This window comes from Arvicanthis niloticus, chromosome 7, assembly GCF_011762505.2.
Source record: "Arvicanthis niloticus isolate mArvNil1 chromosome 7, mArvNil1.pat.X, whole genome shotgun sequence".
NCBI lineage: Eukaryota > Metazoa > Chordata > Mammalia > Rodentia > Muridae > Arvicanthis > Arvicanthis niloticus.
In genome coordinates, this window is record NC_047664.1 from 88,411,646 (window position 1) to 88,423,782 (window position 12,137).

At 37.9% G+C, this 12,137-nt stretch overlaps 1 protein-coding gene across 1 annotated transcript in view; it reads left to right on the forward strand.

Annotated features, from left to right (window-relative positions):
• Window positions 1–12,137, forward strand: part of Slc4a4 (solute carrier family 4 member 4) — a 385,548-nt gene that overhangs the window by 341,433 nt on the left and 31,978 nt on the right. Inside the window, 2 exon segments of the mRNA XM_076938759.1 lie at window positions 6,350–6,463; window positions 8,350–8,511. Coding sequence (XP_076794874.1) covers window positions 6,350–6,463; window positions 8,350–8,511 — 276 coding nt within the window.

A 12,137-nucleotide genomic window follows, 5' to 3' on the forward strand; every position in this document is an offset into this window, starting at 1 on the left:
GCTTTTCTTTTTTTTTTTTCTAAATGTGTTTGGAAATGTGAGAAGGGCCCAGAGCAAGAAACTCTTACAGTCTTCAAATCAGACCCCACGATGCCTGTGCACAGGCCCTAGACTCAGTGTTATCTGGTTGACTTCACATCTTTAGATGTATTCTGATTCTTGAGTCAGTTTTCCCAGTTAATTTTAGTAAGTCCTGAGTACCCCGCTAATGTAGCACCCCACCTACCTTTCCATATTAGGAGATTTAGTATTAAATAGAGATGTGATCTGGGGTAAAGACAATGTCCTTGACATGAACGTTAAAGCTGTATCCTGCATCTTAGACATGCATTACCTAACCATAAATACCCCAGGAGTAATATATAATATATAATAAATATATATTATATGACTCGAGAGGAAGGAGGGTAAATACAAGTTAATATGCTTTAGCTGATATGCTGCAGCAGAGAACGCCGTAGCTCTTCCTGAGCTTTGAAGTGAGGTTTAGCATCATTAATAGGGTTATTTTTTATCCTCTATAAATTTTAAGAACCATAATTTTTATAGTTTGTTAGAATTTGTTTTTTTCAGCAACTTTTGTGCCCATGTTGTAATAGTGACACATTTAACAAAATGTCCCTGGCCTAGAAATTCTACTATGAAACCTACTAGACTATATATTACATGTATGTGTGTATACATACACATATATAATGCATATAGGTGTGGGTCCGCATTCACAGTACTTATTACTTTATTTTATCAAATTAACATAAATGTAGTAGCTTAGAAAAGTAAAACGTTGTCTCTAAGAGGCAGCTCTGGAGTTTCAAATTACAATAATGCAGGTAAGAAGTGTGACATGGGTCTCAGTTGAGGACTAAAAGTCACGGTGTGAGAAGGACTCTGTCCCTCTGGAGACTCTAGAAGATGACGTATTTTCTACCTTTATCTAAGCATCGCTTGCATTCATCAGTGCTTGGGCTCCTTCATTCAACTTTAAGGCAGTAATGGCTGCTGAGACCTCCTCACACTTTAATGCTTTGGCTCACATTATAGCCCAAGTTGGCCTGGAACTTGCTATTTACGCAGACTTGCTCTAAATTCATGGCAATCCAAGACAGAGGTACCTAAGACAGACAGATGTGAAACAGCAGAACTGTGAAAGATGCTAAAATAGCAAGCCATGTGAGGTAAAGGAGTATGATCCTATGCATATTTTCAAGATAATTGTTAACTTGCATAAATGCAGGATATTAGTGGGTTGGCAGGCTATTTCTTTTATCCTTAACAATAGGGCAAATTAAGCTGCCATCAAATAAAATGGAAAACACTGGTCAAAGAAGGAATCTGGGCAGCAGTGGTCAGGCAGGCTGGGCTGGGAAGATGAGCCAGAGGAGATTACTTAATTTTCTGACATAATTTTAAGACACCTCTAAGAAGTACTTCCAAGTAGAAGTATCAAATAGATAGATGATCCTGGGATTTAGAGGCATGATCAGTCATAAAGAGATCAATTTTTAAGTATGGACTGCAGAAAATCGTTATTGCAAAAAGCCTAAACAGAAACAAGAACATGAAGAGATAGGAAGAGTCCAGAAGAATCAAGCAGACATGTGTGGCTGTAACCAGTGGAGTAGCCTGGCAAGTCTACTAGACTCAGTTTCCAAAAAGTCTCCTAGCATTCCTAGATCAAAACAGGACAACTGTGAAATATGACCTTGGTTGTCTGGGCTGTTTCCCGTGCAAGCACTCTGCTCTTGGAAGAAGGCTCCCAATCACTTAGAATTCTGTTTTTGCTTTCTGTCCATGTAGTGTTGGCTTTATACCATTGAATGAGATACTTCAGAGAATAAATAAATATTAATGTCATTTTTAAAGGGTAATGCATTTATATATAAACTATATGAATTATAAGAATAGGAAGGGAAAGAAATGCAGTAGTTTGCTAAGTCACGTGAAAGGACAGTTTTAGGAGATTTGGCTAGTTTATATTCTTTTGAATATTGTCAATGACAGCAAATTGTTTTCCCTTTGCGTATGGATGTAGCCTTCTACATTAGCCAGAATCATTTGTATGGTAGGTAGAGTGAAATTGGCAAATCGATATTACATTCTGGATGGTAATTTGGCATTATGTTCCTAGAGCCCTAAATTTTTATATACACATTGACAGGACAACTCTGCTCATGGTAATTTATTCCAAATAAATAGCCCCAAGTGTTTGCAAATATTTCTTATGATATTTTTTTCATTGTCTAGAAAAGTTGGGAGCAATCTAAATATGAGGATATTAGGAAAAATGATCTTTATATATCCGTTCAGCATAAAACTTTGACATTATCAAGGTTGCTGTTACAGAAAACATCAGAGGAAATAGGAGAAACTGAAAGAGACACACAAAACAGAATGTGAACCACGAGTAGAAGCTCATGGATCTAACTCTAGCATTTGCAAGACTGATTCGGGAAGATTTTATCTTTGAGGCCAACCTGGAATCTCAAAGGGAGATCTTAATTTAAAAAAAAAAAAACAAAACAACAAAAGAAACAAACAAAACCATCAAAATATCAAAGGTTATATGTCCATATACCTGTGAATAACCTTATATACAACAGAAGTATATGTTCGCATATGTTTCTGATATTAGGTTTATTTCTATGAAGAGGAATTAAGAAATACTTTTACAATTCTTTTTTCTAAATATTATACAAGGACCACATCACTTTTTGAAGTGGGAAACATTAAATTAAATAAATTTAAATAAGAAAGAATCATGGATATTTCAGACAAATGTGTGATGGTTAATACGTGTAATCCAGCAAATATCCATCCATTTAATAACAAAATCATAAAAGGTATCTTAAAATTATTTGAAAAATGGCAACATCATTGACATAACACCCAGTAGAAAAGTGGAAGACAATGCTGATTTGGATTTGCAATTGGATTTGGAAGTTTTTTTAAGGGTAGAGGCATATTTTAAATTGAGTTATTTAGCTAGATGTGGTGGTGCACGACTTTAATTCCAGCACTTGGGAGTCAGCAGAGACAGGTGGATCTCAATGAGTTTGAAGCCACCCTGGTCTATATAGTGAGTTTCAGGAGAGCCAGGGCTATGTGGAGAGACTCTGTCTCAGAAGAAAATGAAAGAAGGAGGGAGGAAGAGAGGAAAAGAGGGAGAGAGGAAAAAATAAAATAAGGTATGATTTCTATCACAAAGTAGTCATAGTTTCATAGTTCAACAAGTTTTAGAAAATGTTATATATTTCATATTTAAAATATAGATGTAATTTGTTATGACAAACTGTATCTTTCATATAGTAAGACACTGAATGGTTTCTAAGCATTTTAGAGGGTATGTTTTTCTTAAGGTAGTTTCCATCTTGTGTCTTGATCTTGCTCCCAGAGCATACAGGCCTGCATGGCTCATAGCGGTCATTTTTACTGGAGCTTAATGGAGGATGGGTTTGTTTTGTCATGGTTCAGGCACAGTCACTCACAACTGGGAAGGCCTGGCTGCTGGGCCATGGATGTCTCCTGCTGCAGGACCATGAGGTTATGCCTCTCCAAATGACAACTAACCAGAATCAGGACAAAGCTATCACTCCAGTGAGCCACTTCAGAGTTTCACTCCCTATCAGACAGACCTCAGATATTCCCAGTCAATATTATCATCTGGAAAACACGTGGAAAGCACATAAGCCTGAAGAAAACATTTCTAATCTAAAACATAACAAGGGCCAAGTTAGATGCTCCACAAGTGAACTCAGTGCTGACACCCAGTTCTGGACTGGCCGGGTAGTCAACTTACAATAGACTCAAGATACGATCTCTTCGCTGCCAGGTGCCAGTCGTGACTACAGTGCAGAGAGGGATTCCACATCTGGACAGATAGATCTGGGGAACGTAGACCACGGAACTGCATTAGCATCCTTCTTTGTTATAGGAAAAGGAGTAAACTGTGTTTTAAAAGAACTGTTCCCACTCTTTGAATGAGTTATAGGATATTTGAGTTGTTTGGCTAGATTTTTGTGGGTGAGGATTGGGAGAATAATAAATTTTAGTAAGAACTACTGGACTTGAGTAAATTCTGGCTGTCGAGCGATTTGTGGCCTCCTAGAATAGAGACGGTGATAACGCCCTAACATAGCACTGAAACTGATTCCTAGAGCCAACCTCTGCCAGGCTACCCCCAACTGTTACTGTCAGCACTACTTGCATAAAACTTGAGAAATAAGTTTCATCCAGAACTTAGATGCATCCTTAGGAGCATCAGTTCTAGGGATTTCCAATCAAAATAGTCTCTGTATAGCAGTTCCATAGGCTTGCTGGACTTTAGTGGTTTTGGTTCTTAGAATTAAAGATCCATCTCAGAGACTTCCTGGCAGTAATTATTTGAGTGGTCTTTGCAGTCAAGAGGCCTCCTGGAACACAAAATAACAACACTAATTTATCCGGATATTATGTTGAGTGCTTTCACGGTTAATCATATTTAATTCTGATAAAGAAAACCAATGTGGAATTGCTGGTATTATTCTCACTCTCTTTTGCAGATGAAGTGATGGAAGCTAATAAAGGCTTTGCATTCATATTGCGAATAATGAAAGTCCAGTTAATATCATCTGCCTATATCAACTGTGATCGTAACTGTTGTCCTATATTTCCTTTATTTGATTCCTGTCAACTGTTTGATTTTGACATCGCTGTGTGTAACTAAAGTGAACTCATTTCAGATAGCTAGTCTCCTCTTCCGTGGCATGTACTTCTCAAGCAAACTAGAACTAACAGAGACTGGTCCTTTGGAAGGTAAAGAATTCCTAGTCAGATGCATTTTTGATCCTACTTCTAGCTAGGACTATAGTTCCTGACACCTGGTAAAATAAAAAAAAAAAAAAAAAAATGAATCCCTGAGGTCCTTAGAGCATGCTGCAGCAACATGTAATGTCCATTCCTTGCTTTAGATCCTACTGAACATATGAAGATAATTTAACTTCCTGGAGTCTACTTATCTAAAACCACATAACTTCCGTAGCAGCAGCAGCAGCAGCAGAAAACTAACCATTCTCCTTGAGAGAGACTGATGTTGGAATCAACCCTGATTTGACCTAGGTGAACTCATTCTTGGCTGAAATATGGCTTGGGGCTTCATGAAGATATGGATTATAACTCTTTTACTCACTAAGATGTTCTTATCACAAAACAAAATACTAGTAACTGAATAGCTCTTAATGAACAACCCAGTGACACACTACTGTCATCCATTCCATGAGCTCAGGTATCTGCTCTAGTTAAGTTATTAAGCCCTGAGTAGTGTCTCCAGTAACTACAGAGAATCCTTATTATAACCAAAAATTCCTGTGCTCCCCTTAATGACTTCGAATAGCTATTCTGTACCTCTTCATGAGAAAGCACAGGATTTAATGCTCAGACCTTGTCCTGAGCAGAGAAAGCACTTAGGATCTTGGATGTCCAAATAATGTTGATCACACTTTAGCAATGAAGATATTTCTACATCAAGGAATGTTCCCATACTAGCGCAGTAAAAGGTGGTTTCTTAGATAACGTTTGTGCAGCCTTCAGTTTCTATCAACCATTTCTGGACTGTACTATGGATCTTGATACTGACATTGATCAATAGCCTGGAACTTAGAATCTTCTCCTGATAGATTTATATCATCCTCAGGCTACTTAATGAGATTCCCATTTGTGGTTCTTCAAATAAGAATGGTCCCCATAGGTTCGTATTTCTGAATGCTTAGTCACCAGGAAATGGAACCGTTTGAAAAGATTATAAGAATTAGGAGATGTAGCCTTATTGGAGGTGTGGCCTTGTTGGAAAAGGCGTGACATTATTGGAGAAAGTATGTCACTGGGGGTGGGCTTTGAGGTTTCAAAAGCCCATGCTAGGCACAGGCTCTTTTCTCTGCCTAGAAATCAGGATATAGAGCTCTCAGTTCCTTCTCCATCACCATGTCTGTCTTTGTATCACTGTGATAATAATGGACTAACCTCTGAAACAATAAGTAAGCCCCCAGTGAAATGCTTTCTTTTCACAATAGTTGCCCTGATCATTGTATTTCTTAACAGCGATAGGGCAGTGACTAAGACACTGCTGTTTTATTTATTACTTACAATGCTACTTTCCAGATAAACTGAATTCTATTTCAATGTGCAATGTGTACTTAGCTTTTATTCTTATTTAAATACCTTTTATAGGACTAAGAATATATACTGTTTTAGTGATCTCTCCTATGTCCGGCCAGAGGGTAATTTGTTGATCAATTCTTAGTAAACTTCAAATACAGGCACCAGCTCATTATGGTCCTAAATAGTCCTTTGTTTTCTTTTCTTTTTATTTTTTCAGGCAAGAAAACTGATCAGTGATTTTGCCATTATCCTGTCAATTCTCATATTCTGTGTAATAGATGCCCTAGTTGGTGTGGACACTCCGAAGCTAATTGTGCCAAGTGAGTTCAAGGTGAGCGAGTGTCTCTTTTGCTTGTTGCTCAAACACTGTCTTTCTTTCTTTTCCTTTATTGTGGTTTATTCTGAATCTTCAGTCTGGTTTGTGTAATTACCCATTTTCCCCTCAAAGCAATCCCCTGTAAGGCTCATTTACAGATAGTCTAATTTCTTCACTAAAATTAAACACCACGGTTAGGATCAAATTTAGGATTTGGGTTTTATTGACTTTCATTTTCAAATAGCATATAGTATTAATAAAGTCTGCCTTATCTGTCTAGAATATTTTAGACACTCTTGTAGACCTAATCAGCCTGATTCATACAGTAGGTCTGAGAAGTCCACACGTAGCTAGTATCATTGGTTTTATAATCCACTAATTCACAAAAACTAGGAAAAAGACCCATTACTTCTTAACTAGTGGTGGCAGGCGGTGAAGTTAGAATTCAAGCATTCAAGTTTTAACTTAGTAGTCTTCCCTCCTACTAAATTACCTGCCAGGAACACTTATAATATAAAGCTTAATTGTTCAAAGAGAACAAAAGGATTCTGTAACTTTCTGTATATATAGGTGTAATGTATAAAACTTACATGTCATCCATTCATAGTTATATGTTTATGTAGTTTTTAAATTACAAACTTTAATCTATTTTCTAGAAAAACCCTTACTCTGTTCTCTCCACTGTTGATATAATAATGTCAAACACTATTAAGCTGATTCCAGTGTCCTGAAGCTGAGAGAGGATTTGCATGCACACATGCACATATGTGACAGTAAAGAATATCTCTGGTATATTGTCATATTCATTAGCAAAGGTAAATTCTAGTTAATTCGATCACTAATCCATTTAAATCACTATTTTTTTCTAAATGTTTGCTTGGAGGCAGTCTCCATCCTGTGGGGTGCTGGTGGAAATGTTTTAATGAGCAAGACTAAATGTTTTTGCCTTACAAGCTCACAATGTGTGATACAGGTAATATGAGGATGTTTTTGATTCCCAGATGGAGTTTTGAGCAAACTGAGTGGGAACAGGCATCCAGGGTTTGTGGCTTATGCCTACTAACCTAGCCCTCAGGAGACTGATGCAGGAGGATTTCTACAAATTCAAAGCCAGTCTGGGTTACATAGGGAATTTGAGGCCAACCTAAGCTATAGAATAAGACCCTGTCTCCTAAAAACAAACAACCAACCAAAAACCAACAAACAAACAAAACCAAACCACAGAGGACCAAACTCATAAATAATACTATATTTACATCTATTTGCTTTTTTTAAGGTAAGAAATAGCATAAGAACATTCTCTCTCTGTAACAGACATGTATGATCTCCTGACAGTTGGAAAGTGAGAATGTTTCTGATTTTCTGACAGTTCTGGGCATTTAATGACTTCTGGATAATTTTTCTATGTGAAGTAAGAGGTCTGAGTACTTAGTTCAGGTATAACATGTAAAATAGATTTTTATGTGTTATGAAGCCATTTATTTGGCAAGAGTAGAAACCACTATTGTTAACTACTGAAATTCAAACAAAATCCGTGGTGTCTTTGTAATTTTTTATTTTTTGCTACCTCTTCTTAATATATTGGATTTGAGGTTTATTTCTGTGTCCCTTAATGTTAATATTTTTTCTGTTTTCTATCTGATACCTTATCTCAATTTCATGTATTTAAAACATCACCCTCTGTTTTTTCAATAGCCCATATTTTGCATCTTCTTTTCTTTAACAATCACCTAAAAAAAAAATAACATTTTTAGAAGGCTTCTGTTAAATAGTTTTTCCTCAGACTATAATTGTTTCTACTTTCTTAATTAAAAAAATGTTAACTCTCCAAAAATTAAAAATTTTAAACCATGTAGCATATATTAACACTGTTCTGAAAAAGTTTATTTCTTTGTTTTAAGCCAACAAGTCCTAACCGGGGTTGGTTTGTCCCACCATTTGGAGGAAACCCCTGGTGGGTGTGCCTTGCAGCTGCTATCCCGGCCTTGTTAGTCACCATCCTGATTTTCATGGACCAGCAAATCACGGCTGTGATTGTGAACAGGAAAGAACATAAGCTCAAGGTAAGTGGCCATGAAACTGCTTATTGTTGTCTCCTACAGTGTTCTTAGTTCTTGATAATGTCTATTAATGTAGAAGGAAGCGAGCCTTATTGAGAGATGTAATCTAATGCAAAGTCATCCAAGCGTCACCGTAAGATCCTCAGAGCAACATCTCAGGATGCACTCTTAAATGTGAGGAAACGGTTTCACCTTGTATTTGTATCACTATCCAGAAATGGGTGTGTGCAGTAGTCTTTTTACTTTGGGTTTGAATGTGGCAACTATCCTTTATGAAAACATGGTGACTAAAGATTTCATTAAAACACCTGTTCTCTGTTAAATAAACTCAGACTTTTTCCCATTCTAGATAATTTTAAGGGGCTGGGAAGTGGGTAGTGAGGTGATAAGTGTTTATGTATATATAGCACGGCCTTGATTCCACTCCTGCTACTGTACACAAAAGTTGATTGCATCTGATTATACGGTGAATGTGACACTTGCATGTGTATGGTGTATAATGGCCAGCTCAGGTCAGAGTCGTGGCCATTTCCATGTCCTCAATCACATCAATTCTCAGTGCTGGAAATGAGTAAAGATTCACCAGTTGCCTGTGTCTTAGTAAGAATTCTGCCCTTTCCTTAAAATATTTGTCTCGGGGTAGTACATGTCATAAAGTATGAAGAAAGGGTTTTATTTTTATATTTTATATTTTGCAAACATTGGTTAAGTGCCATTGTCATGAAGCTAAAGAAAATGGTTTAGTGGTAGACAGTGTCTTTCAAGAGACTACCTATACGGTTAACACATTATACATGTCTTCTCCATATCTAATGATATTTTAGGTTTAAGTCACAAATGATTTCAAAAACACCATGTAGGGCATGGGAGATGAATAATGACAATAAAAAGTGCTAAAAATGTATGGATACTTACATACATCAGGTTGTTTTCTAAGCACTTTACATATCAACTCATCACCTTTTTATAATCACCATATAAAAGAAGTGTGAAATGCATTAAAATAATACCTATAAATAGGAATGTGCATCCCCCAGAAAGTATTCAGCAAAGGAATGGCAGAAGAAAGAGTCAGGGAAAGTAAAGCATTTGACTGTAGAAACGTACCAGGCAGATGAAGAAAGATGGCAGATCACCCCATTAGAACTGTGGGTTACGGCGAGGAAACAGTAAATCCCATACTCCTAGAATTAGGAAAAGAACAAAACTAAAGCTTTCATTACAGAGATGATTCAGTTTTGAAGGTTTTTGGAGAAAGACAGATGTCATGGCCAGTGCACAGTATATGGCTTATTCTTGAAGTTGCTGGGAAGTAGGGTAAGGCATCTAGAGTGTTGAGAGCCTCTGCATGGTTGGTTGTTCACTTCATTGGCACAGAGGGTGTTCAGGAGGAAAGCGTCCTGGACAGTTGCTGAAATCCTACGGGGAGAAAAAGAGGTACAGGATGCAGTGATTTCCCAGTGCATTCAGTGGTGTGGAGAGATGGAATGAGGACAGGTTGTATTTCAGTAGAAGAGAAGAATTACTGGCGTATACTCCCGATGAATGCTGAAAGTCAGGAAGCAGAACAGAAAATTGAAGTGGTCACTGATACAAAACAACACACTGATTTTGGATTATCATTAGGGGAACTATTGAAACTTACATTAAAATGGTTGTACATGTATCACATGTTGTGTATAAATGTATTCTCACCTTGTGTGTGTAAGGATGCTCATGCAAACCAGAGAGAACAACCTCAGGTGTCATTGTACCCACTTGGTTTTGTGAGACAGAGCCTGAGCTCACCCAGCAAGGGTAGATTGGCTTCTTAACACTCCCCAGGGATCAGCTGTCCCTGCTTCTACTGTCCTGGGATTGTAATCACATGATAAGCACATACCACCATGCCTTTTTCTTTTTCATGTGTGTTCTGGGGACAGGACTCAGGTCCCCATTTTTGCATGACAAGCATTCTACCAGCCCAATATAATAAACTTTGAACATCCTGTGTTTGTTTAAACTGGGATCCAAACAGCATTTGAACACTTGCCATTTTTAAATATTTATAAACTTTTAGCCTACAGATTTTCTTCCTCCACTTTTCTGTTTTCCTTTCCTTTGAAATTTGTCCAGGACAATAAGGTTGTTTCTTGCTCTTTCTACAGCATCATTTTGCTATTAACAGGCCATCGAACACCTCAGTGGCTTAAAACAACAGAAATGAACAGTTATTAGTGCTTGTTCTGTGGGCTCACTGGTTCTGCTGGGCAGTTCTTACTTGAGGTTTGTTTGAATTTGGACTTAAATAGTATTGGATGGCATCACCTAAAATCCCAGCTGGGCTGACTGTCACGGTTGCTTCTTCATTTGTGTGCTTGACTCGTGTGTTTAATGTGTTGCTTTCCCGTGAGTCATTTGCCCTCTCTCTGCCCCCTTTTTTCCATGCAGCATGCTCATGCACCTTTCCACATATGTGATGTATGTGTCTCTCTCAATACCACCCCACCTTACCACACGGTGTCTTACCACCCAGGGCCTTGCTATGGGGCTGAGGTTCTCACGGCATGCTAACTGTTGTTTGCACTTCTTCCATGGCAGCTGATTTCCATAAGAAGTAGAAGATGGAAAAACAGTTTCCTGGTTACACGCAACTCTCAGCTTTGTTTCCTCTCTTGACCATAATTAAGTAGTTAAACACGTCATAGTCACTCATTCTCGGGACTGTGGAAGGATTCCACCTTTAATTATGAAATGGACTCTACAAAGTTTATTATACTGGACTGCTTGCCATGCAAAAATGTGGGCCTGAGGCCAATTCCCAGAACACACATGAAAAAAGCATAGTGGTGCTTGCAACCTCAGGACTGTAGAAGCAGGGACAGCTGATCCCTGAGGAGTGTTAAGAAGCCAATCTACCCTTGCTGGGTGAGCTCAGGCTCTGTCTCACAAAACCAAGTGGGTACAATGACACCTGAGGTTGTTCTCTCTGGCTTGCATGAGCATCCTTACACACAGAAGGTGCACACGCATTCACACACCGCATTAAAAACAAAAACAGGAGGAGCACATGATCCATCCATTTCTCTCTCTGTCCATTCATCCCTCAATAAATACATACATAGACACACACAGGAGAGGAATGGGGTGGGGCAAAGAATAGAGGCACAGCCACTTTAAACTCTGTTTTTAGCTTGGCCTTTTCCAAGCCACATAGGTAACATGAATTGCAGTCACACAGCCAATTGCAGCTTTATGCTTAAGAATGTCCTTCGAGATTCTTTTTCATATGGTGTTGTAGTCATTGTCAAGGCTAAGAGAGATGAGGCTCCCCACTGGCTCTCTTTAGTATTAGAAGGAGTCTGAGTGTTGGTTTATTTTATGGAAAGGCTAAACATAGACTTCAACTAATGCCTTTTAAAATCTGAAAATACTGACTTTTAATCTGTTGCTGGCAAAAATTTGCTGTATACATTTGGAGGCGAGTTTCTATTCTTTTAATGCTTCTCAAATTTTCTTACTGATAAATTGCAAATGTAGAATTAAATATATTCCAGGTTGACAAAATAGAGAAGCATTTTATTTCCCCTATGCCTTGTAGGAAACAGAAAATCGAGTGTTAGTCTTCGCCCTGAAAATGAGAGGCAGAT